Raw genomic sequence first — 26,453 nt, 5'->3', positions numbered from 1 at the left:
CATTTCATGCTTATCTCAGATCCTAACCATCCATCGTTCAGGCCCTAAACCTTGGAGTCATCCTTGCTTCCCCCTCTTCTCTCACATTCCCTATTCAGTCTGGCAGGATATTTTGTTGGGTCTACCTTCAGGATATACCCAGAAGCCACTCCACTGCTACCACCTAGGCTCAAGCCACCATCACCTGTCACCTGGATTACTGCAGGGGCCTCCTCTCTGTCCTCTCTGCTTCTGCTCTTAGCAACAACCCTGCCCCTTCCCGCACCAACAGTCTGTTCTCCACACAGTAGCCAGAGGGATGCTTTAAAGAAACAAGTCCAATTACTTTTTCAAGTCGCTCCTCTGCTCAAGACCTGTCAATGGCTCCTCATTTCTCTCAGAGCAAAATCACAAGTTCCTCCTATGAACCCCAAGGCCCGTATGACCTGGCCCTGCTGTGTCTCTGTGTCACACCTTCTGCTGCTGTCCACACTGGCTTTGCTCCAGTGGCAATGGCCTCCGTCTGTTCCACCACCATAAATTCTTGGTGCGGGTCATGCCCCTGCCTGGGATGCTCTTCCCTGACATGGTCACTTGGTGCATTCTTTTTTTTTTTTTTGCGGTACGCGGGCCTCTCACTGTTGTGGCCTCTCCTGTTGCGGAGCACAGGCTCCCGACGCACAAGCTCAGCGGCCATGGCTCACGGGCCCAGCCGCTCCGAAGCATGTGGGATCTTCCCGGACTGGGGCACAAACCCGTGTCCCCTGCATCGGCAGGTGGGCTGTCAACCACTGCGCCACCAGGGAAGCCCACGTGGTGCATTCTTGCACCTCCTCCAAATCTGCGTTCAGATATGACCTTCTCAATGAAGCCCACCTTCATCACTCGATTACAGGCGCAGCCCGTGCCCCAAACCAGCCTTCCTGCCCTGCCCTCTTATTTTTCTTTTTCCATACGCTTGTCACCTTTAACATATAATTAAGTCCGTTACAAAGTGTTTGCTGTTTATTTCTCTCCTGCTTGAGAATAGAAGTTGCATGAAAGATGGGAGTTTGCTGTTTTGCTTTCTCTGTCATGTTAACTGATGCATTTCCAAGCACCCTAGAACAGCTTCTGGCAAACAGCGGCTACTACACAAATGTGGACTGAATGAATGAACAGACGCTCTCCTGAACGACTCTTACATGCACATCCCCAGTTGCGCTCAATTTTGTCCCCTACTACAGTGGTCTCCAACCTTTTCAGCACCAGGGGCCGGTTTTGTGGAAGACAGTTTTTCCAGGGACCCGGGAGGGGGGGGAACGGTTCAGGAGGTGATGTGAGCGATGGGGGGGGATGGGGAGCGATGGGGGGCAGCAGACGAAGCTTTGCTCGCTGACCCGCCCGCCACTCACCTCCTGCTGTGCGGCCTGGTCCCTAGCAGGGGTCCGTGGCCACAGGGTTGGGGACCCCTGCCCTACTACCTGTTGACCCTTGAACAACATGGGTCTCAACTGTGCGGGTCCATTTATATGCAGATTTTTTTCGATAGTAAATAATATAGTACTACAGGATCTGCGGTTGGTTGAATCCGTGGGACACAGAATCGCGGATATGGGGGAACCGCGGATACGGAGTAACGGCGAATACGGAATAGCCTCGTACACAGAGGCGCCCCGTACGTGGAGGGCCGACTACGGATTATAAGCGAACGTCTGACTGCATGGATGCCTGGCGCCCCTGACTCGCGCTTTGTTCAGGGGTCAGCTGTGACCTGCTCCTCTCCTTGCCTTCCCAAACCTCCTGCTGCCTCTCACACTCCTCGCCTGCCTTCCCCACCTTGGCCAGTCGCATCCCAGATGCCTGACTGTCCACACGAGAACCCCTGTCACCATCCGTGACTTCTCATTCACCTCCCACATCCAACTGCTCCCTAAACCTGCGGACCTCCACTCTCCTGTTTCCAGATTCTTCACCAGACCGTTTCCTATCAGGAGTTCTGACTCTGCCACACCCCCACTTCAGCTCTGCGTGTCTCTCCTCCCTGCACAGCAAGGGCTTTCTACCTGCGCTCCTAGAACACCAGGGGTTCCGCCAAAGTGCCCAGAGCTGCTGACTCTCCCAGGAAGGGGCACCAGGAGGAGCCCAAAGACTAGCGTGGGTGGAGCTCCCGACCCCACCTCCTGCTTCACTGTTTCAAAGGCTGGGCTTGCACGAAAGCTTTCATTCCCAGAAAGGATTCTGTTGCTTCCAAGAGTAAAAGTCTGATATTTACCATACTGCGGGCCAAGACCCAAACCCCTTAGCCCGGCACGGGCGGCCCTCTGCAAGCTGGCCCGGCTGTATCGTCCAGCATCACCACCCTCTCCTCCTCCTGACATCCCCCCAGCCCCACTGCCACCGAAGCTGTCCTGCAGATGAGCCGACACAGTGACCCCCGCGGGCCTTTGCCCCTGCTGGTCCCTCTGCCTGGAGAGACTTACCCAGCAACTTCATCCCCCAGACGCCAGATCTCTGCTGCCTTCTTCCGGGCCAAAGTCACCTTTCTGAAGTCTTCCCTCACCCTCTGGGCAGAAATAATTGCTCTCCGTTCCCGGCCAGCACAGCACTTCGCGGCTGACCTCTATTATAGTGCTGCCACACGAGGTGGGGACAATTTGCTCATCTGTCTCTGTAGCAGGAGTGTGAGCTCCTGGAGGGCTGAGGCTACAGCTCAGACCCATTTTTCTTCTTCCCACACAAGGCCTGCCCAAGGCCAGTGCTCACAAGGGAATCCTCTGAGTTACTCTGGGTTTCCTTCGAGACAGTGATGGGATGGCTTTCCAAAACCCTACAAGGCCATCATCACCGCCTCCACCCAGGAACAGCTGCCCTGCCACAGGGGTGTGAGCCCCAGAAGCTGCCCCATGACACGTGTCCTGTGGCCTGACCAATGTGCTGTAGGCACCTGATGCTTGGAAATGTCACAGGCAGAGGAGCTAAGGCATGGCCTCCTCGGCGGGATGATCAGTGGGCAAAGGGTCAGTGGTTCAAGCCCCAGGCTCTGTTAGTCTGGCTGCATCACGGAGCGGGGAGGGTGGCTGAGCGTGGCCGGGTATCAGGCTGTGCTGCATGGCTGGAGATGCTCAGCGCTGGGGGAGGAGCCTTCCCTGTGAGCTCTGCATGATTAGGAGCGATACCCTAACCAGTGTCCGGGGGATGGAGCAGCAGACTCTGGTCTGCTGTGAGGGGGCTGGATGAAGCTCATAGACAGGGGGAGTCATTGCTGGACCTGGGAGGGCCGGGGGTGGGGGGTGGCAGGGCCTGGCACGGGACTCCCTGGCCTCAGCTGGAAGCTGAATGGGCTTGGCTTGGTGCTCACTGGCAGACAGTGCCCACCAGAGGGCAGCTGGGTTGGGCAGCGGCAGCAGAGGGCTGTCCCTCCAACTCTTGGGCACGGCTGCTCGAACGCACCTGAGCACTTAGGCCTGGGCCAGGCCTCCTCCTACCTGGGCAGTGTCCAGCTCATTCAGCATCACCACAGAGGAGCAGTTATAATCGAACACCAGCCTCCAGAAGTCCGCCACGGTGTTGGGTAGAGGGTGTTGTGTGACCACGAACGCGGCAGGCTGCTTGTGGCTCTGACAAAAGAACGACACGGGCTTCATGAAGTATACACCCACCAGCGACGTTCTGATGATGAGGAGTTGGCTGCCAGAGGCCCCCTGGGTCTGCCAAATAGATTACACAAAGCAACTGCCCGTTCTTATCTCAGGGTGCCCTGGTGGCAAAGGGGACCTTCTCATAATGAACTCATTCTCCTCCAGACTAAGACATTTCATAAGCAAGGTGTCACTCGGATGGGGATTATCCAATAAATTATTTATGACTTGGAGCTCAGCAAACAGTCCTCATTACAATATGAAATGGAAGATCCTCGATGCAGATTTGCTGCTCTGCCAGCCAAGGCACCTCTTGGGATAAAAGGGATATTTTGTGTCCCTGTGCCCACAGTGATGGAGGAGGGGTTGGCTCAGCCCGAGGCAGAGAGCCTCCTGGAGGGGCTCATAGTGCAAGCGCTTCACTCCTGCCCCAAGGCTGGAATGCGGGCTGAGCTGGTCTGGCAGAACGTGGGCACTGTGTCCTGTGAGCCAACGGGGCAGTGAAGGTGCTCAGGTTTTGGAGTCAGGCAGACCTGGGTTCAAACCCAGCTTTGCCAGTTGTACGTTAAAAGTCATTCATCCATCCATCCATCCATCTATCCACCCAATCGTTCATTCATTCATTCACTCATTCAAGCTCATTTACAGAGTGACTTTTTTTAAATCAGTGCTGAGCACTGGAAAGTTATTAGATCTCTCCAAATCTCAGGTTCTTCAACTGGAAGATGGGATGCATAACTCCAAAGGGATGGCTGTGGTACAGATTGAAAAGATACGCACGTGGAAAGTATAGCAAGCAAGAACCCAGCTGTGAGCCCGCTGGCAGGGCGGGACCATCCCTGACTCGGTTCTTCGTCCGTGGCACTAGCATCATGGCCGGCACACTAGACGCCCAGTACAGGTCCAGCAAACAACTGAATAAACTCCGTCCCACGTTACAGGTGGGGAGCTGAGGCCCAGAGCAAATGGCCTGTGTGAGTCTGGACCACGTCTGAAGCTTCAACTGGGTGCTACTTATTACAGTACCTGTGAGAAGGTATTTGGAAAGATTGGGGAGCATCTCCGCTTCATTAGTGGTTTGTAAAACCTGAGAAATGACTCATATTCTCAACAAGTTTTCTTGAGTGATCGTTCATGCCTGTTTCCGGTGGAGTCACAGGGCAGCAGAAGGATGGGGAGGGGAAGAAGAGTTTGCCCATTCAAACCAGGAAAAGTCTCTGGCAAAAGACTCTGCCAAATAGAATACCTAAAGCACCTGTCATTGCTCTTATTTCTTGGTGTCCTGATGGCAAAGAAAATGCCTTGCAACCATGGATGCCACAGATGCACGAGGGGGTCTTGTCTTCGAAGGGTCTTCTCCTGCCAGTGGAATGGTCAGAGGAAGAATCTAGAACAGAATGTTGAGTTCCCCCAAAAGCCAGACTCTAATGGCAGAAGCTGGTCTGCAGACATGGAAAAAAATCTAGGCTTTAAGAGTCAAAAGACTTGGGGTTCAGACCCTGGCTCCACCCTTTCTGAGAGCGTTGACCTGGAGACAGTCATGGAAATTCTCTGACCCTCAGTACCTCACCCAGAAAACGGGAATAATCATATCCAAATGCAGAATGAGATAGTCAATGTTCAGGATCTGACATACTGCTCAACACTCAGTGAATGTTAGTTTTCTTTCCATTTTCCCTGTCTCTGTGATAAATGCTCTATTAGGCCAGCATACCTGACAAAGCCTTATCTGAAAATATGTTCGAGATCTGTGCTCCTGCCGGGTTTCAGGGATCAGCTGGCAATCCATTTCATGGATAACATCATCCTTTACCAAGGGAAACATTAAAAATTAACCCAGAGGACTTCATATTTTTCTGCTAGCAGCAAAGCTGCCATGGTTACCAGATAATGCCCAAACCGAGCTGGAATACAGATAAGGACTTTTTTTTTTTTTTTTTTAAAATAAGAAAGGCAAAGACCCCAGTGATGGCTCACAGGAGAAATGCCCTGTGGACAAAGAGAATACAGTCAGCATCAGAGCTTGGCAGAAGGCATCTGACTCCAGGCAGCATCTAATATACTAAGCAGAGGCCAGGAGCGTGTTTGATCCTTGGATGAGGAAGGAAAGGAGGGGGAGTTGGGACAAGGGGGAGACAACGCTGGAAGGAACTTGGAAGTGTGGGTGCAACCCCAGGCCCCATCTCTCACCACACACGTGTGTGTGCACGCACGCATGCACACATGTACACACGCATGCATACGTGCACACAGTGACGTTGGAAGACTCCAAGCTAAAGCCTGCAGTCTTCCCTCCACATCCAGCTATTTGATCTGACCAGGACAAGACTCCCTGCTTCTGGACCCAGAGCCAGGGTTTCCATGGAGGACTTGGGCACCCTGTGGGCAGAGGCCAGCGCAGGCGCCCACAAAGCTGAGATAGGCACTGACTTCCTGTCAGCACTGACTTCCTGTCACCCCTCTGCCTCTAACAAACACTTAGGATTAGTGGTCAGAGAGGTAGTTGGCCTTGACCCCAGCGGACAGTACCCCACGTTCCTTCTTGTTCCAGGTAAGATGGGAGGTTCATGTGGGCTGGATGGACTTGACCTTCAGGTATAGGTGGGGAGAGGGACCTGGAAGGGCTCTTCCCCAGTCAAGCAATGGTGTTCTTGGTCCCGAGTCTTGGGAGGAAAGATGTCTGCATCTTACTGAATCAAGTGAACTGAGGGGAGGCTCAAGGAATAAATTCTAGAGTAAGTCACTAGCTCTCGGGGTATCTCTGAGTGAGTCTCTTTCTCTGGCCTCAGTTTCCTTTGCTGGGAAGTGCATGGATGAGACTGGATGATGCACGGTTCCTTCCAGCTGCAAACATCTCACATCCTGGAAGTGGAGGGATGATACCTGGCAGTAGCTGGAGGACCCGGGGAAGAAGCATACAAGTCAGGAGCATGGACCCCCTGGGGTAGGAACATGACCCCCTAATCCCAAACCAGGTCAAGGGAGGTGTGCGCTTCTTGGACTTGATGCTGAGAAAGCAGGAGACGGTGCCCCTAAGAGAACAGTAGGAACGGGGCTGGCATGTAGAATGTTTTCTGAACTGAACTTAAGGCTGAGAGTCAGCTCTGTACATAGCAGGAAGGGGGACTGGTCAGGCCTGTAGCCTCACTGTGGTGTCAGGGGACCCACTTGAAGCTTTTGGTTTATTCTTTCAGACCTTTATGGGAGAAAAAGGGCTAAAAGCACAGCTTGTATATAGGTCTGGATCAGAGCCTTCGGGGGAGAAAGGTCTTGTGGGCCAAAAAGATCAGAAGGAGAGGCTGGCTTGGGCAGGGGGATGTCAAGGCCCTGGGCTCCAGCCACCTCCCCCTTGGGAAGAAGCTTTTCCCTGGAATGCCAGCCAGGGGGCTCCGCTTACATCCATCAGTGCCGCATTGATGTAGTTGCTCGATTCTCCATCCACCGAGATGAGGAAGGGCAGGCAGCGGTCCAGAGGCAGGACATCCATGCTCCGATTCTTATCATGGTTCCGTGGCAGGAGACCGATGCTGCAGTCCTCAGGCCGGACGCGAGGAGTCACGATGTTGAGGGTCTATGGGGTCAAGGGCAGATAGGCAGGTACTGCTTAGATGGTTGCCCTGAACAGAGGAGGCAGCAATGTTCAAACTCCCTTCATCCTCCAAGCCTGTCCCTCCAGTCCTTTTCCCAGGACTGTTCTCTTCCGTGGTGACGTTCTATCATCTCCTGCTGGCTGCTCCAGGCCCTGGGGGCTGAGAGCCTCTGCCAGGGGCTGTGGGACACCACCACAGGGCCAAGGCTGCAGGGACGGCACACACTCATGCGGGCTTAGACACAGGCTCTGAACACCTGCCAATCATCTGAGCTGAGTTACTCCTCTCAGCCATCCTGCATGAAATGGTGGGCCAGCCAGGAGGTCATAAGGTGGGGAGTGGGGGCAGGGAATCCCTAATGACTTTTAAATATCACTTAAGTGCCACGGAATGAAAGAAATGATTTTACCAGCATGCCTCTCAGAGAGAAAGCTGTTTGAGAATGGAAGGAAGGATGCTTGGATGAGACGCCCAGGATGAGTGAGAGACCCCCAGAGAGCAAGCTCTAGTTTGTCTGAAAAATTCAGGGCTTGTGTTCTGCAGAGTAAGTCTTGCAAAGTGTGGGGCTAGAGCTGAACTGCCCCAGCCAACAGACTAGATGCTACGTGCAACCACCAGGGGTCCGTGTCCTCCATCCTTCCCCCATTCAGCCCTTGGTCTCTACTCCGAATCAATAAAGTCTATTTGTTTGAAGGAGGACTAAGCCATTGACCTGGCTGGGGTATCTGCCCGTGGAACCATGGACCTGCACTGGCCCTTCTGGTCCTGAAACTTCTTTGCTTCCTCCTGCCTGTTCACAGCTCCTGTTGCCCAAAATAGGACCCTGGCACTGACCTCAGGACAGTGGGCTGGACTCTGGTTTTGCCTTACTCAGTGATTCAAGTCCAGGCCTCCAGACCAAAGCTGCCACCATTCCGGCTACATGGGCTCCAAGGGGGCAGATCTGTTCTGCCTGAGCTGTGCCCTCAGGTGATGCTTCTCGGAGTTTAATGTGCATTTAAATCACCCGGAGATACTGTTAAATCACAGGCTCTCATTCAGCAGGTCCGGTGGGACCCAAGATTCTGCACATCTAACAAGCTCCCAGGTGAAGCCAACGCTGCTGGTCTTGAGACCCCACCTTGAATTGTGAGGATCTAGGACACACTCCAATTGTACAGAAATACTGAGAAGACCCGAGTCCCTGCAGGGATCGAGGCGCTTGAAATTCACACCTGTGTCTATAAACTTGTCTCCACATACAACCTGGACTAGAATTAAAATAAGACCTCGGTTCCAAAACATATTCATAGTTAAAAAAAACAAGTGTCAGCAGTCACTGATTGGTGAGCAGTTGCTCGTGGTGTGCATTTTCTGTTCTGGAATTCCTTCTCAGCCGTCTGGAGCTGCAGACACTGGAAGGATATATACATAGCCATTCTTGCAAGGAAAGCCCCAGGGCTGTGCTCAGTGGCTCAGTGGCACTGAAGTTGGCTGGGTCATGAAGCCTGGGATGTGCTCGTACCTGAAATTCGTCTTTGATTTGGCTGGAGTTGGTCTGGGGGTCCAGCCTGCTGATATTGTAGTAGAGAGAGCGGAACTCGCATACCGGGATGGCCGTGTTGCCGCAGAGACACGCTTCCAGGATGGCGTCGTGCACAAACACATACTGCTCCTGCAGAGCCGAGGCGAGAGGGAACGGGGTGCTGGGTAAGAAGGGTGGCCGGGAGTTTCTTGTCCACATTTCAGCCTGTGGCTGTGAAGGATGGGCATGATTCATGTTGCAGAATCACTGCTTTCTATCCTATAACCCGAAGGGCCGAGTTGCCGTGTTTCTGGGTGACTGTCTGAGCTGTGCTGAGTTTTGCTCCCTATGTAAGACTGAACAGCAGAGTCACTGATAAAAATTAGAAACTCCTGGACATGTGGTAGCAGGTGCCCGTGGTGTCCTGCCCATGGCCCGTCAGCTTTCGCCTTTCACTGCTGAAGGCTGCTTACTGCAAATCCCTGAGATTCAGGCTGAGGGCCTTCATCCCCAGCAGGGCCAAAGAGTTAATGCCGTGGGAAGGAGGCCTCAAGCAATGCCAGATGGAGACCTGGGGATAAATGCCTACGTTCCCTCTCTCGGGTGGGAAATCTGGAAGACACTCCACACCATCTCAGAGCTCCCCCGGCAGGACTGGGCTCCAGCCGTCCACTGTGTCAAACAGCCTGTAAAATACTTTCACAGTGTTGACAGGCTTGACTTCCTTCCGTCCCCTCTCTCATTTCCCCACTTGCCAACCAGTGTGTCTTGGGACACAGCCATTTGTTCCAACCAAGGAAACCACTTGCCCTCGACTCCTTGTCTCAGGCTCTGCTCCTGAAGCGTGCATCACCCCCTCCGCCATCCCAGCTCTTTGCCGCTCTCGTCCTGGACACCATCCCCCCCTTCTCTACGCCTTCAATGTCTCATTCCCTTGGGAGAGTCTTCTCCAAATCCACCAGGCAGGAGTTGTTGCTGTTCCAGTCACTCATTAACAAACGTCTGTTGAGCGACTATTCTCCTGCAGAACTTGGCCCATCTCTTTATATAAAATGTTTATCTAGAGGCATTGTGGTGATCTATTTGAACGCCTATCTCCCCCACCAGAGAGCAAGGACCACGATGTGCATAACGCCAGGCAGTGAGCCTGCCTTCCACATGCATGAGCCCAGGAACAGACAAGGCAGCCTCTCAGCTGTAGCAGCCTCACCAAGAAGCCTGCAGACCGGCCTGTGGGAGTTGGCTTGGAGCCTGGAGCAGGGTCCCAGGTGTGTGAGCCTGTAAGTGAGGGAACTGCCTGCAGAGCCCGCAGTGACTGGCCAGGCCCAAAGCCTTGGGTGGTATCTCTTTGCAGGGCTGATGATGGATACAGCTCTTTATCTGCCCCAGCTCCGCTGCCCGGGCACCTACAGCCTCACTAGAACCAGAAGATGGGCTCGTTATAGGAGTAGCAAACCATGGCTTCCAGGCGTAGGAGAGGCAGAAAAGGCTTCCTTGTGAGACAGTGTGGTTCAGGGGAAAGCACGTGGGACGTGGGGTCACATGGACCCAAGTTCTACCACTGTCTGGCTATATGAGGCTTTGGGGACACCATTTCTCAGTTTCCTCACCTATAAAATGGGGGCACTAGCAGGAGCTCCCCCATAGGGTTGTTGTAAGGAGTAGAAACAATACCCTGAATACAAAAGACCTGGAGTGACGCCTGGCACATAGTAGGTACTCAAGAATAAAGATGAACCCCTCCCATGTCCCTCGGATCTTGGGCTCTCCAACTGGACAGAGCAGTGCCTGGAGGTCTGCTTCTCACTTGAGGCCAGGAGTGATGAGTTATCTCTCTTGGAATCCCCTGCGCCTAGCTCAGGAACTCAGTAACTTCACTGAGTAAGCCATTCCTGCAGTGCCTGAAGCGATGCTTGGCACACAGCAGGCATTCAATCAATGCCAATCCTTCCCTATCTCTCTCTTCTCCTTCACCCAAGGCAAGGACACCATTCAAAGAATACCTGAAAGTTGCCATTCAGTTGCTGCTTAGATGCCCTCAGAGATGGGGCACACAGCACCACGTTCCTCCCTGGTAGGAGGCCTTGCACTGGGGGACCTCAGGGTTGGCAGGGGCATCCTAGCTTCTACGATGATCTCACCATAGCAAGCCATGTATCCATTCCCTCCCATTTCTCCCACGCCCAGGCCTCTTTCTGTAGGAGGCCTCCACCCGTGGGCCTTTCTGTCCCACCATGCTCCTCCTTGGCCAACTGACACCCCAGGACTCACCTCCGTCTGCACCAGGTTGACCCTCTGGGCCCGGAGCTCACGCACGCAGTTGAAGATGTCCACCACCCCTTCATTCTCGGCCATGTCAAGCATGGTGTCGATGGCGATGAAGCAGCCAGTCCTCCCGGCACCAGCACTGGAAGAGAGGACGGTGGTCCATGTTGGGGACCTTGGGGTGGGAGCAGCCCTGGGGAGGCCCCTCCCATTCAGCCCTGTCCCTGAGGACCCTGCAGAGAGGCAGTACACTGCAGAGGTCTGAACCCCAGTCCTGCCAGGAGATCCTAAGCTAGTGACTAAACTTAGAACCTCAGTCTTCTCTTTTGTAAAATGGGAGAGTAATGCTTGCCTTTGGGGGCTATTTTATCAGGACTGGCTTATTTTTGTTGTACTCATTTAACAAACACTTATTTAGCTGTGACAACGTTCCAGACATTGTTCTAACTGCTTCTGCAGTGTTACCTGTTCATTCTCTTATGAGGTTATTAGGAAGTTTCTCACCCTATTACACAGTGAGAAAACGGAGGCACAGAGTGCTGACCTTGCCCAAGGTCACACAGCTGGCAAGTGGTGGAGCTGGGACTTTCCCCCAGGCAGTCTGGCTCCAGAGCTTGTGCTCCTACACTTCCTCTCTTAATAAGATAATGTACGCTTAGACAACACGGATGCATGCAGTTTGCTCATCTGATGGGTAAAGAGAATCCACCTACATATGCCGGGCACCCTGGAAATGCCTAGAAACGTGCCTTCCCCACCCCCACTTCCCTCCCTCCATCTCTCCCTTCCTTCTGTCTTCTTCAGTGAATGGGTTGATGGATGGAAGCAAGGAGGGAGAGACAAGAGAGATCAGAGGAGGTAACTGAGACGGCAGAAACCAGGTCCTCTGAGCTGTCCCAACGGACTCACACAGAGTGAGTCCTGAGCACCATGTCCAAAGCCTTGGGTTTGTCTCCACGTGCACCTGCTTTTCCAGGATCATGAGGCAGCAGCATCAGTAAACCAGAGCAGCCGACGGTCCTGAGACCCGGCTCCAGAATCAAGGCCCCTGATACATACTCGACTCTGACCACTGGTGGCTTCCTTTCAGAAAATCTCAGGCCAAGTAAAAAATAGCAAAAGAACTCAATGAGACCCCATGGGCCATGGCCAGACCTTCCCAGATCAGTGGGTTCCAAAATCATAGCACCGAACGAGAGACAAATAGGGCATTTGCTTTAAATGCATATAGTTTTGGAAGTGAAGGCCAGACTGCCAGGAGGCCCATCTCCACTGCGTTTTCATTTCCCTCACGGAAACAAGTGTCTTTGCTTGACAATGCGAAAATAAAAGGAAACGAAAAGAGGAAGGGCGATGGACCAGGAAAGAAAGCAATGTTGAATGACCATAAATCCAAGGAGGACAGGCGGTGGACCAACCGACACCCACAATGGTCTGGAGAGTAAACCCCTGGAAATCCATCCTCCATCATCTGGCAAGTCTTTGATCTTGGTAAAATTTCATGGTTTGAATTGAGTAAAATCTGCCTTGTACTTGCCCCAGAATGCCTCCTCCCAAATCAAAACCCCCAGAAGGGACCCCCAATCAGGCTGGGCCTCAGGGTCTAGGAGGGAACCCAAAGAGCCACTCGTCCACGTCTTCTCCCAAGTCTCATCCTCGACCTGTTTTAGGAGAAAGCAGCAGCCCGACTTGATTTTGAATCTTGGATCCACCACTAGTGGACAAGCTGCCTGGCGTCTGTGAGCCTCAGTTTTCTCACACATGACACTCTTCCCTACAGGGTTCTTGGGAGGATTGATCCGTTTATTTCAGCCTCACAGAGCAATTAAGCACACGCCATTTGGGGTCAGACCCCTGGGATCAAACCCTGGCTCGACCACTGACTAGCTGTGTGACCTTGGGTGAATGACTCAATCTCTCTGGGTTTCAATACCCTCTTCCATAAAATGAGGCTGATGATAATAGCATTAATAGCACAGTACACGTGAATTGCATGAAATTATGCTGAAAAAGCACAATGCGCATCAATTGCTTAGCCCTGTGCCTGGTTACGTGGCCATCTATTATAAATGTTTGCTACCTGTAGTCACCAGATGTTTACTGAGCACTAGATGCTGGGCTCGGGAGTGGGGATGTGAAGATAAGTCAGACATGGTTCCTGTCCTGAAGGATTAACAGTCTGGGGAGGGGGACAGCATCGAGAGGCAGAGAACAGTATATGATATTTTTAAGTGCTTACTATATGTCTGGAATTCTCTTAGGTACCTAGTATATGTTGGCCAACCCACTTAATCTTCAGGACAGCCTCAGGAGGGGGCACCACTCTGCTCAGGTGTGTCAGGGTGACTTGGTATGGAGACACAGACACAGGGGCGTCATGCTAGGAGGGCCTGATAAATGCTTGCCATTATCTCCCTTTCTTCCTTACCCCTGCTCTGGCTGCTCTCTGGGATATGGGACTTGGGGTGAACATTTTATTGTCCTCGAATTGTCATGAGATGTAAAGCAGAGACTATATGCGGAATGCTTAGAGAGCCCACGGGGCGATCCGTATGGCCTCCTAATCTTCAATGGACTCATCCGTGAAATGGGCTTTCTAGTTCACACCTCGCTGTTGTGGCGAAGGTAGATGGGTGCTGTGTGAGAAAGGGGTGGCTCTGAGACACCTACAGCTTATGGTGTCTCTCCTTGACTTGGCTCAAGACCGTGCCTGACGTGGACACTGCCAGGGCAGAGATAACCTGCAGTTAAGAGCATGCGGGGTCTGAAAAGATGGACCAGGCCCAAGGTCACACTGGAACAGAGAGGCGCTGGCAGGGGAGGAAGCGAGCATGCTAGTTGGCCTTCAGATCTGGACATCCACCCTCCTCCAATTCCTAATGCCCTTGACATGATACTTCATCTCCGTTTAGGAGGATTCCAGGATGTGCTCATCACTCCCAATGTGACTTTCTGGGTCAGAGCTGAAAATATCCCTTCTCCATAATAAGCTAAAACCCGACACTGTCCATTTACTCTCTACAAAGGACCCCGCAGGCCAGCAATTGATTTTTAAAATAAGAGAAATGAAGAGAAGCACACTTCCGCGGGGGCACCCTGCCGCCACACCAAGGGCGAGCGTCTGGAGAAAATCATGTTAAATATCCTGGCTCTGCCATTTCACACCTGTGTGACCCGAGCACAGTATCTACCTTCTTAGCGCCTCGGTTTTCTCATCTGTAAAATGGGAATGACAATAATGGCCACCTCTCAAGGTTGGGTGAGAAGTAAATGAAGTAATGCAGGTGAAGTGCATGTGTAGCAGACGCTGTCAGTGCCAAGCCCACGTCCTCAGGGTCTTTACTGTTTCAGGGCAACAGCAATAATAACAACTGCTACTGCTACTATTAGTATTATTGTTGTTAGACTTAGGACCCTGGTCTCATCAGAAAGGGCTGGGAAGAGGGGACACAGGCAAAGAATAAAGGCCACTGGACAAGAGAGTACCCCCTCACCAAGAGTGCAGAGCTGCAAAGGCCTCCTTGTTTAGGGCGGAGCCTTTCACTTACCTGCAGTGGACCACTATGGGCCCAGCTTCTGGGGGATTGAGGAACTTGACCTGGCGGACAAAGCCGAGGAGGCCGGTGGCATAGCAGGGGACGCCGTGGTCGGGCCAGCTGGTGAAGTGGAAGAGGCGGAGCTCCCGGATCTCATGGTAGCCTTTCTGAGGAGAGAACGGCCCTCTGTTCCTCCAGCTGCTGCCCCCAGCCACCCTGCCCAGCACCCATGGGGAGCCACGAGGCCATGAGCACTCAGGGTCCAGCTTCCCTGCTGTCAGGGAGGGCAAGGCCCTCAAAGGGTTAATAGGTGTTGCTGCGCAGAGTGATTCTGCATCTCTTACATCTGGGAACTTCCGAAGTAAATAAAGTGAAACTGATGGTTCTACTGCAGGACTTCTCAGAGCCTTTACTGTGCTAACATACACGCTGAATTCCCAAGGGGGCTTATAACATTCACACTGTTTGCCCAGGGGACCCTCTTTTGATAAGTGTTTTTCAGCAGAACAGATTCAGAAAAATGTTAGACTTCAACTCCAAGTTCGAGTTGTTTCCAGGGGAATACAAGGCCTTTCACTGATTGAGGACTGGTGTCCTTCAGTTCTCCAGTCTGGTCTATGATACTCTCCAGCACTTTCAAAATTAAAAAGGCAGACTTCTTTGTTAATTAGATTCTCATTTAGAATGATAAAATATGAAACAAACAAAAGCAGAGCTTCTCTGACTGACGGGGGTGGTGGGGCCTGGAGCTCCCATCGTTCCCCTTCCCCTCCCCGCACCCTCCACATAGACATGCTCCAGGCCAAATGGCAGTTCTTGACTAGTCTATGGTCAGGTTATGCCTCTGAGCCTTTGCTTATGCACTGCCCCTACCTACCTTTCTCTACCTAGCAATCTCCTGCAGATACTAGAGGCGCTGAATAGGAAGAGTGTTCGATGGTTCATTTTTTCAGTTAAAAGATATTCACCGAGGGTTACCTGTGCCTAGCCTTGTGCTAGGCACTAGGAAGGTGGAAATAAAGGCCAAGTCCCTGTCCCTGGAACAGCTCATGGTCCAGTGGGGGAGGCAGGCCCCTAAGTGGACCTTTAATTCCATTAAAGTGCATAAAAGAGTGTCAGCTAATCCCATTAGGGAGAGGAGAAATCAGAGAAGGCTTCCTGAAGGAGGGGATGCCTGACCTGAGTCTTGAAACATATTAATAATGAAAATAATAGCTAACGTTTATTAAGTATCGACTATGTGCCTGTCACTCTTCTGATTTCTTCAATGTATTAATTAATTTAATCCCATATCAATCCTCATATTATCATCTCCATTTTAGGGATGAGGAAAGTGAGGCTAAGCAAGGCTAAGGAACATGCCCAAGGTCACACAACTAGTAAGCTGTAAAGTTACAGTCTAAAGCCTAGCTGTCTGGCACCACAGTCTGTCCTCCTAATCGTATGATACACTGAGGCTAAGTATTACCCAGTGGAAGGATGGAGGAATTCCTAGGCAGAGAGGCAGTTGGGGCAAAGGCCTGGGGACAGGACTTAGCAGAGTACGTGAAAAGAATCACAAACAGCCCAGGGCAATTCCAGAGAAGAGTGGAAGACAGGCAATGACGACAGCGGGATGGGGTGGGGCGGGGGCGGGGTGGTGGGGGGGAGGCTGGGCGGGTACTGAGTGCTGCAAGGTTTTGTATCCCACTTTAAGGCCTTTGGGTTTTATCCCAGAGTCATCGGGGAGCTATAGGGAGGCTGCCCAGATAGTTGCACAGAAGAGGAAACGCATCACCAGATGGGCGTCTTGGAAGGATCACACTAGCCGCTACGTGGAGGAAGGATTTGCGGGGTGGTGCTGGTGGGCTGTGTAGAGGGCGCCAGGTCCCCTTTCCTGGGCCAGTGCACCCATCCCCAGCTACCCTGACCTTGGCTGTGGACAGCTAAAAATTACCCCTTCAGAAAGTTGCTCTCAGCTGAACAGGAACCACCTCCTTTGGGAGTGGGGGATGGGCAGCTGGCATTCAGTGACCAACCGATTTTGTCAGTTTGCCCAGGGCTGAGGGGTTTCCCAGGACATGGGATTTTCAGTGCTAAAGCCAGGGTGGTCCTGGGCAAACCAGGATAATGGGTTACTCTCATGGATGTGCCAAAGAACCCTTTGCCTCAAGATGGGCCCAACTCTGTGGTGTAACTCATGCCCCAGATCTCCCTGTGGGACCAGGCCACATCCTTGCTCAGCTCCTTCCCCACCCTGTACTGCCTCCCTCACCCCCCTTCTCCCCTGGGTTCTTCCTCAACACATCATCAAGGGCACCCAAATCCCTACCTCAGGCTCTGCTTCCTAGAAACCTAAACTAAGACTGTGGGCAAGACTAGAGACAGAAGCCCCGTCAGGAGGCAGCTGCAGGGTCTGGGCAGGAGTGAACAAAGGCTGGGGTTAAAGTGCTGACAGAAGAACTGAAGTAGAAGTTAAAACAGCTTCGAGAATACTCAGAGTTTTTCACCCCACCCTCCAAATCAGCTCAGCCCCTGAAGCCCTCGTTCAAGCCCACACCACCTGCACTGCAACTGTTTATCAAGGGTCCTCTCTTCCTGGTGGGACTGTGTTCTCTTCAAGGGACAGACAATGCTTCCTGTTTATTATTTGTGGGTCCCCAGGAACTGATTCTGAGCTGATAACCCAGGCAGTGTTTGCTGAGCACCTGTGGAGAGGCTGGCTAAGTTGAGTTAATCCTCCGAGGCCCGTGGAGACCTTGAAGGGTGTCTTCCTATGGGTAATAGCTTCCCTGGTGATTGAAAGACAGACAAAAAGACAGCCTAAGAAACGACGACGACTCCTCAACACACTGGGTGGGCTGCAGTTCCCCAAGGCCTCCCCTTGGCTCAGAGTCTGGTCCCCAGTCACCCAGCTCACGCCCAGCACCAACCACCAAGTATGGGAGCTGAGGCTGGTGTTTGTGGCGCTACGTTCCAGGCCTCAGCTGCAGGAGCGCTGGCTGCTAGTGACTCACACGTGCCCCCTTTCCTGGAGACGTGCTCTCAGCCGACAGGAGCCCACCCTAGAGGTTACCCCGCAGCGGCTGGTCCGCAGCCAGTCAGTGGACTGAGTACAGCAAGCGGGCACCTCTGCGGTGTGTTTACGCTCCAGAGGCCCCCATGGGTCAGGCCTAGGCTAGACCTTGCCCGAGACTCTGAACTTGGCCTGCCCCTTCCTCTTTCCTCTCCAGCTTCTCTTGCTGACTTACAAGATTCTCTGGGAGCGCTCCCTTGATACACCACGTATAAGGGAAACCTTGTCTCAGGCTCTGCTTCTAAGGAACCCAGCCTAAGATCACAGCAATGTACCTTGTAGCTGAGGGGCGTCCTTCCCTCCTGGCTCTTCATGAGTCTGCAGATACGGGCCTTTAGGAGCCCAGGGGCTGGAGGGGGCAGTGTTGGGAGCAGACAGTGTGTCCTGCCAGCACCGTGCATGCAGGAAGGGCACCATGCATGTGCCTGCTTTGGCACTCACAAGGACCTGTCAATCCCCAAGGGCACAGTGCTCAGAGCACCGAAGTCCCTGGTGTTTTTGCATCCTCAGGCCTGTGGCCACTTGGTTCATTAATGATGTTACTTTTAGAAAATGGCAGCTATGGTTTTGACAACTGTCTCCAGACACTGGTAAATGTCCCTGTGGGACAGTCACCCCCAGCTGAGAACCACAGGCCTAGAACATGTCAAGATCTTCTTTCCCCTCCAGACTCTGCATGGTTCTTTCCCTCTTCCTGGGATAATATTCCTCCTGCTCTTCCCTTGGCTGGCTCTTTCTCATCCTTCACTGTCTGCTTAAATGCCTCCTCCTCCTGGAGGTCCTCTCTGATCACCCCATCCTCCCGTGGATTTCTGTCTCCCCAGCTTGGCATGTTTCCTCTGTGGCTTTTATTACCATATGTCATTATGCTATTTGTCTGGCGAATTCTATTTGTCCCTCCTGCTAGACGCGGGGTCCTTTGGAGCAGGGTCCACGTCCAAGCTGATTGCCGATCTCTCATTGGTGCAGGGTGGGTACAGAGCAGCCCCTTGGTCGCTGCCATGTCCTGGATGAACAAACAAGCCGGCTTGCCTGGAGGGCAGGCTGCACACGGCCGCAGGGAAGCTTACCTTCTGGACTGTGAAGGTGCGGATGATATACTCTGCCAGGGGCTCTGTTTCGATCAGGGTGACTTTAATGTCTCCGTAGACCTCCATGTCATCCGGCCAGTATCGCACACACTTCACCTGCGGGCAAGGACAGGGACAGTACGAGTGAGTGGGCGGCTGAGCGTGTGTGGCCATCTCATCTGGCTTCCCGTCCGAATAAACTCAAGGGCGACCTTGGTGGACTTTCAGTCAAGGCATTCTCAGCTGGCCGGGGAGGGTAAAATACACAGGGACCAGCTCACTCCTAGAGGAACTGGAGCCGCGGGGGATAATGGTGGTACCTTCTTTGGCAGAGCTCCTGGTACTTTTCAAATCCATTCCCACACTAAGAGATCAACTAGATCTGGGTGAGATAGGCAGGTGGTGATCTCCCCACTGTACAGATGAACATCATACTCAAGTTGGGAGGTTTGGTGACTTGTCCAAGGTCACGTGGCCAGTTTTCTACCTCTGGCTGAGTCCTCTTTTTCTGCGATAGGCTGGGGCAGCTGAGTAGTATCAGCAGAGCAGAGATGAGAATAAAAGGTGGGAATAGTGAGGAGGTGGAAGCAGACATGGCGGGGAGAGGGTCATTAATATTACGAGGGGGCTGGAAGGAGAAAGGCTCGTGGCTGGGAAAAGGAAGGAAGGTGCTGGGCTCAAAAGGAAGACGTTTGCAACGGCTCTCTGCCCCAGGGGTGGGTGCAGAGGCCGTGAACAAGCCACTCCCACACCTGGTTCTGAGTCACATGCCGCAGGAGGAAAAAGAGATCGCTTTCCCCGTAAAAGAACAAAAGTATTACCATTCCGGGGGACGCCGAGCGGCTTAGAGTGGCATTTCCCACAGTGTGTCCCGCTGGGTGCTGATAGGTGTTAGGTAAAAAACAAGAAACAAAAACAAACAAAAAAAGGTTTTGTGGTCAAATGAGTTTGGGAAATGCTGGATTAAACAAAGTTAAATAGGCCACTTCGCTACAGGACTGCTCGGCTCGTTCACGTGCTAACGCTAATGTGCTTTTCGACTCTCCGAAAGGGGCAAAGAGTACACAGCATTTCCCAAACGTATTTAACCATGGAACCCCCTGTTCGCTAAGCATCATGCAGAAGAGCATCCCGTGGAACCCACTTAGGGAAATGCTGATTTAGTGCAACAGGGTTTGGAGGCAAACGGATGCATTGCTTCGTTCTAACGCTGTAGCTGAGTAGCTTCCAGAAAGTACTGAAACCTCTCTGAGCCTCAGCTTCCTATGAATAACGATCACTAACACTTACTAACTGCTTACAGCGTCCAGCTCTCCTTGCTAGGTGTTCTACAAATACTTTACACGGATTACTTGAATTATTACTTATCATCACACCCTGATGAAGTAGACATTATTAGCAGCCCCATTTTACAGATGAGGAATCAGAAGCACAGGGAGGCTAAGAAAATTGCCCAAGGTCAGCTGTCAGTAAGGGATGGAGCTAGGATGCAGAGCCAGGCCCTCTGAATAATTACCAGGAACATCGCCTTGTACAACTGCTGTGAGGTAAAGTGAAGTAACGCATAGTGCACAACAGTGTCTGGCACAGAGCTTCGCTCCTAGCAGGAGTTTCATGAAGAAATTGCTCTCCTGTCCCCTGTCCCAATTCGAATTAGACTCACAATCAAGGGACTCTGTCTCCAGTGGGGGGGACATGTTATAGAACAGGCTGGAATGTGCCTCTGAATTCTTAAATCCTGGGCTGGACATTTTGTCCACAGTAGCTGCTCCCTGGGCCTGAGTCCCTGGGGCGCAGTCTTGAGTAGGGGGACCATGACCACGGGAACGAGAGACAGGAGTCAGGGATCGTGGCCAGGTGACTTCAGGGCATTCACTCCACTCCTTTGGGTCTGTTTCCTCATCTGTAAAACTGGGCAATGGACTAAATAAGAGTGGGCTCAAGGACAAAGTCTCTTCTGGCCCTCAATTCCTGTTAGGCCACGAGATGTCCAAAGCCCTTTGCTGAATCATGACTGACAGCCCGGATTCTCCCCCTTCCCGTTATCTTGGAGGCCAGGACTCTTCATTTTAATGGATTATCTGGTTCTTGCCAGAAGAAAAACTTACCTGCCCTGTCTTTAGTTAGCTCATGTGGTAAGTAGAGAGGCCCTCTTGATTCTAGCGTCTGTGCACCCAGCACCCACCCACCCACATGCCACAGTTTACCAAGTAGGCGAAAGCAAAAGCTGGGAAGAGAGTCCCATTTCTAAGCCCCAGGAGTAGCTAAGGAGCACACAGGAGAGAGTCGAGACAGAGCAGAGTGAGAGACCAAGGTCTAAACCCTGAAGAATGTCAAGGTTTCGAGGAACAAAGGGTCAGATGCTGCTGAGAGGTTGAGTACAATGAGAAGAGAGAAATGGCTATTGGATTTGTCAACATGAAGGATGCTGGGGATACTGACGAATCACTGTGGGTGGGATGGAGGGAGCAGCTACACTGCAGTGGGTGGAAGAGAACGGGAGTGAAGCAGCAGAGCCTGTGTGTGAGATTTCAGGGTCTGGCAGAAAAGCAGGGACAGGAGCAGCAGTTTCGTTTTGCCTGCTTTATACTTTTAAGGGGGAAGGTACTCAGGATGTCTGTATGCTGAGGGAAATAATCTAGCAATGGGAAAGAGAATTACTTTCCAAGCGAGAGGGGGAGAATGAGACATTCTTGAGCGGAATCTGTGATTCAAGGCACTAGGAATTGCCTTTGAAAGGGCAAGAGTCACTTCTCCTATCGCATTAGGCTGCACCATAAGAAACAGATGATATTCTACCATTTGGGGTCAACAAAAACAGCCATGTCTTATGGTTCAGCCTGATAATAGAGGAGAAGAATGAGAAGATGGCTGTAGACACAAGTAGGATGCAGCTTTGCGGTGTGAAGATGAACATTCACGTCTGATGGCTGTAATTCCCTCAAAGTCTATGAGATGACGTCATCAGCGGACAGTGAGGGTGGAGAAAGGGGCGAGAGGGTTTTGAAGGGAAAAGATGTTCCTCGACTATGAAAAGGAGGGAGGACTTCTCCCGCATAGGGTGCCGTGAGGGTGAAATGTGGAACGGGAGGCACTTGGCACAGAGAGATGCTGGGCAGTGGAATGCCAGCCAGCAAACTCCATCCCGGTACCCATGGGAGGGGCTTACCCTGCCCACTTCCACGAGGTTTGTGACCATGACGATGCTGGCCGAGTTCTCCTGCCAGATCATTCTCCAGAAGTCCTTTACGGTCTCCTGCATGGGACCTGCCAACAGAGAAGGTGTCAGGGTCAGACTGCAACGGCAAGGAAGCAGGCAAGAGGCTTGTCCCTCCCGGCTGGTCAGTCAAGGCTCCGGATGGGTGAGTAAGAGGGAGGTCAGCGATTCCTATGGGGACACAAGTAGCGGAGACTGGGGACTGAAGCGTGTGAGGTCAGAGTGTGCACGAGAAAAGCCACACTCCAGCTGGCAGGGTCTGCAGCGTCCCCTGGAAATGCCCGCAGATTCTCCTCTTCATCGCCCTCCTGCTCAGACCCTTGCCACCAGCCCCACTTTCCCGCCAACCCATCACCTTATATTAGGGGTTAATGACATAGCTTAAGGGAGTTTTCAAAAATTGGGCTCCAGAACCTCAGTGAGAGATGGGAAGGAAATTGGGGTGTGGGTGGGGTGGGAGGGCAGAGGAGCTGCCAGGAGTCAGATGCTGAGAGCACAGACAGAAGATGCCCGATTCTGAGCTTGACAAATGCATTTGTCTGGAGCCTGGACAGAAAGGAGGGAAGAAAAACAGACAAGAAATGGGACACAGAATCTCAGAGTCCAAAGCAATTTCCTTGGAAATTTCTCTTTCAATGTCCTGGGCCTCCATCATTTTTAAAATTACAAGAGTAATAAGTGTATCTGATACAAAATTTTGAATGCCATTTTTCTGTACAAATATATATATATATATATATATGTATATATATATTGTATTTGCTATAATAAGCGTTATATCTATTATATGTATTTTCCCATGCCCTTAAAAACTCTTACCTGCCATGACATTTTTCATAGCTGCATAATTTTCCATAACATGGAAGTGTCACACTTGAACCAATCTACCAATTGATGGTCAGTTAAGATTTTTCACTTTTTTCCCTATTAGATAACACTGTGAAGGGTATCTTATTATATGTGTCACTGTACACGTATATATAATCATCCACACGATTTCCTCCCAGCACAGTCTGAGAGGTATAGTCATTTTTAAGTCTTCTGATAACATCCTGGTAAGTCGCTTTCTAGGAGCGCCGGCTGCCTCTCTCTCCCGTGCACACGCCCATCGAGGAGATGAGGCACCGAGAGCTCCAGGTCCGAATGGTGGATACTGACGGCACATGCCTGAGGCTGATGCTTTTGGTCCAGGGCCCATCTCTCTTGACCATTTCCTAGTGACACCTCCTTCCTCTCTCCCTTACGTCCCTCCCCCCATAGCTGAACTTGTCACCTCCTTCCTTCCCAAACAAATGAACAACCTCGAGACCTCGGGAGGCTCTCCAGCCCTGCTCCTATATGACTTCTTGGCTGGTAGAAGCTCATTCCTCTCCTCCAGTGTAAGGCAAGGGCCCTTTAGAGGAAAAGGAGGGCACTTACCTTGAGTAGCAATGTAGTGCCGAGGTCGATGGTACCCCTGGATGACAAAAGAAAAGTACAGTGAAGCTTACAAACAGCACAGTACCAATAATTATCCTTTCCAAGGCTCGGTCTCTTCATAAGCAAAACGAAACTAGCATTAGACATTTCCCAGGGCAGTGGCAAAGATTAAATAAGATAATGCAGTAAAATGCTTAGTCCATCGCTAAATGTTAGCTATTATTATAGTTCCTTGTGAGGGGCCCGTACAGGCTTGCCTTGGAGCCACGGACTGGGAGCAAAAGTCAGATGGCCATCAGTTATGGCTATGCACCCAGAAAAAGGTGGAGAAGGAATTTTCAGGTTTCTGTGGGACATCAACCACCACCAAGTCTTTCCTGAGCCGTGATTACATGCAGAACACTGTACAAGGCCCTGTAAGGCACCTGAAAGAAGAAAACAATCACCTTGCTGGCTCCTCGCATCAGTAACAATTAGGAAAAGATGTCACACTGCCTCTCCGTGCTACATGGCTGGGCTTGGAACTGAAGTTCCTTTCATTTGGGGGGGTGGGGAACCCCAGGTAGGTGTGCCCTAGAGACTGATACAGCCACTTTCAGATTCAGAGATCAGTTTCTGATTTCCCTGTACATTTCAGAGTCTTCAGTAGGCCCTGCTGGGCTCTGATGTGTGGTTACTCTGGTGCCCCATAATCCTAATCATTGGGGAACGGTTGAGGACAACCTTCTCTTTTGTCTGGGCATGTCCTACATGGAGGGTCCCCTTTTTTGCTACAGAGAGGAATTATATCATATTGGGTAGAAGTTCAAGTTTTGGAGACAGATCTGCACTTAGTACATAACATTGAACGTGATTAGTATTTATTGAATGAGTAAATACACGAATGAAAGGATAAATCAAAAAAATATATATATGCCAATTATGGAGCCTGTTGGTGGAGAGGGTGTTGGAAAGTCCTGAAACTCCACTTTCTTTTATAGTTAACAATCTCAGGGAAAACAAGTCCGAAAGTCTAATGAACGCCTATTTTTGTCTTAAGCGTTGCTGATGAGTCTTTGTGTTCTGCTGAGGAGGATGAGCTGCCTCAAGACCCTCTTCTTTAGGAAATCAAATAGAAAAGTCATCGGCATGGTTCGTGGAGAAACAGACATGATGGTGTCTCAGAAGTTCTGGATCTACTTTCTGATTCAAAGATTCATTTCTAAGTCCCCTGTACATCTCTCTACCTCAGACTTCCACTTGCTCCATAAATATTTAGTAGGTACTTTGTAAGAATTACCTGGCATACTCTAGTAACACCTGGGGTGACTGTCAATAACAACCCAAGGCCAGTGTCATGGCCACAACTGTTGGATTAACCACCAGGAATCAACAGCCCCACCTAAACTCTCTGTTTGCGTGGTCCTGTCTTCTTAGTGGGGTTGTCAGCTTCTTGAGGACACACACTGCCTCCTAAGTTTTAAAAAATTTTCTGTGGAGCCTAGCACCGTGTGAATCTCAGAGCAAATGCCCAATAAACAAGCTGTTGAGAGACCAACCAGAAAGGCAGCATATAGTTATTAGAGAAATGCACATCAAAACCACAATGGGGTACCACCTCACGCTGGTCAGAATGGCCATCATTCAAAAGTCTCCAAATAACATGCTGGCGAGGGTGTGGACAAGAGGGAACCCTCCTACACTGTCAGTGGGAATGTAAATTGGTGCAGCCACTGTGGAAAACAGTATGGAGGTCCCTCAAAAAAACTAAAGTTGCCATATGATGCAGCAATCCCACTCTTGGGCATATATCTGGACAAAATTATAATTCAAAGAGATACACGCAGCCCTATGTTCATAGCAGCACTATTCAGAATAGCCAAGACATGGAAACAACCTAAATGTCCACTGACAGATGAATGGATAAAGAAGATGTGGTACATATATACAATGGAATACTACTTGGCCATAAAAAGAATGAAATAATGCCATTTGCAGTGACATGGATGGACCTAGAGATTATCATACTGAGTGAAGTCAGTCAGAAAGAGAGAGACAAATACCATATGATATCACTTACATGTGGAATCTAAAATATGACACAAATGAACTTATTTATGAAACAGAAACAGACTCACAGACATAGAGGACAGACTTGTGGTTGCCAAGGGGGAGAGGGGGTGGGGAGGGATGGATTGGGAATTTGGGATTACCAGATGCAAACTAGTGTATATAGAAACAACAAGGTCCTAGTGTATAGCACAGGGAACTATATTCAATATCCTGTGATAAACTATAATGGAAAAGAATATGACAAAGAATGTACATATATAACTGAATCACTGTGCTGTTCAGCAGAAATTAACACAACATTGTAAACCAACTACGTTTCAACAAAATAAATTAAAAAAAATAAGAAAGGCAGCATAGCATGGTAGTTTCATGCATGGACTCTGAATTTAAACTGCCTGGGTGTGAATCCTGGCTCTGTCCCTTTTAGGCTGTGTGGTCTGGGGCAGGTTACTTAACCTCCTTGTGCTTCTATTAATTTTTGCTGTTAAATGGGGATAACAGCATTTATATTACAGCCTTGCTGTTAGGGTTGTGAGTTAATATATGACAGTTATTATGTATCAGGCACTAGTCTAGGATTTAACATATATGTCTTTGCTATTATTATTATTTTGTTATGTATCTGGAAAGCATTCATTGAGTGCCTACCATGATTAAAAAGTCTGTTTTGGCCATCACGGAGATCCTGAGATGGGAAGCCCTTCCCTCCCCTTTGCTTTCCTGCTCTGCCTATAAATGTAGTAACTGAGCCCTTCTCTGAGCCGTGAGGGGTAGGAAGGAAGATGAGAGGCACAAAGAGCTCTCTGTTCCTTTGAGTTAAGATGGACAGTGATTCCCAGGCTCACAGGAAGAATTAGACTATGGGAGTCTTCTTGAGTAGGCTTGAGAATAGAAAATAGTACCCTACAGTGTGGAAAGATGCCGTTTCTCAAGTCCATCCTCTTCGGTCATCCCCACATCATTCCTTCTTATAGCCTTCATCCTCCCTGATCTGGGCCAAGACAATAGCCTCATGCTGGCCTCCCTGCCTCCAGTCCAGTCCCAGAGTCCATCTGCTTCCTGCCAGAATGAACTCCCCAGCGTACATCTGATTATGTTGTTTCCCCGCTTAAAAGCCTGCAGTGGCTCCCCGTTGCCTGTACAATG

At 50.9% G+C, this 26,453-nt stretch overlaps 1 protein-coding gene across 2 annotated transcripts in view; it reads right to left on the bottom strand.

Annotated features, from left to right (window-relative positions):
* PTPRT (protein tyrosine phosphatase receptor type T) overlaps window positions 1–26,453 on the bottom strand; it is a 1,079,376-nt gene that overhangs the window by 20,613 nt on the left and 1,032,310 nt on the right. For both annotated transcript variants that reach the window (XM_060030771.1, XM_060030772.1), the window contains 8 exons: window positions 23,256–23,292; window positions 21,789–21,886; window positions 18,620–18,736; window positions 14,507–14,661; window positions 10,965–11,100; window positions 8,694–8,843; window positions 6,997–7,170; window positions 3,447–3,578 (listed from right to left, as the gene is read on the bottom strand). In XM_060030771.1, the coding sequence (XP_059886754.1) occupies window positions 3,447–3,578; window positions 6,997–7,170; window positions 8,694–8,843; window positions 10,965–11,100; window positions 14,507–14,661; window positions 18,620–18,736; window positions 21,789–21,886; window positions 23,256–23,292 (999 nt within the window). The remainder of the gene's footprint in view (window positions 1–3,446; window positions 3,579–6,996; window positions 7,171–8,693; window positions 8,844–10,964; window positions 11,101–14,506; window positions 14,662–18,619; window positions 18,737–21,788; window positions 21,887–23,255; window positions 23,293–26,453) is intronic.

This window comes from Delphinus delphis, chromosome 15, assembly GCF_949987515.2.
Source record: "Delphinus delphis chromosome 15, mDelDel1.2, whole genome shotgun sequence".
NCBI lineage: Eukaryota > Metazoa > Chordata > Mammalia > Artiodactyla > Delphinidae > Delphinus > Delphinus delphis.
This window is presented reverse-complemented; position numbering and strand designations above follow the sequence as displayed.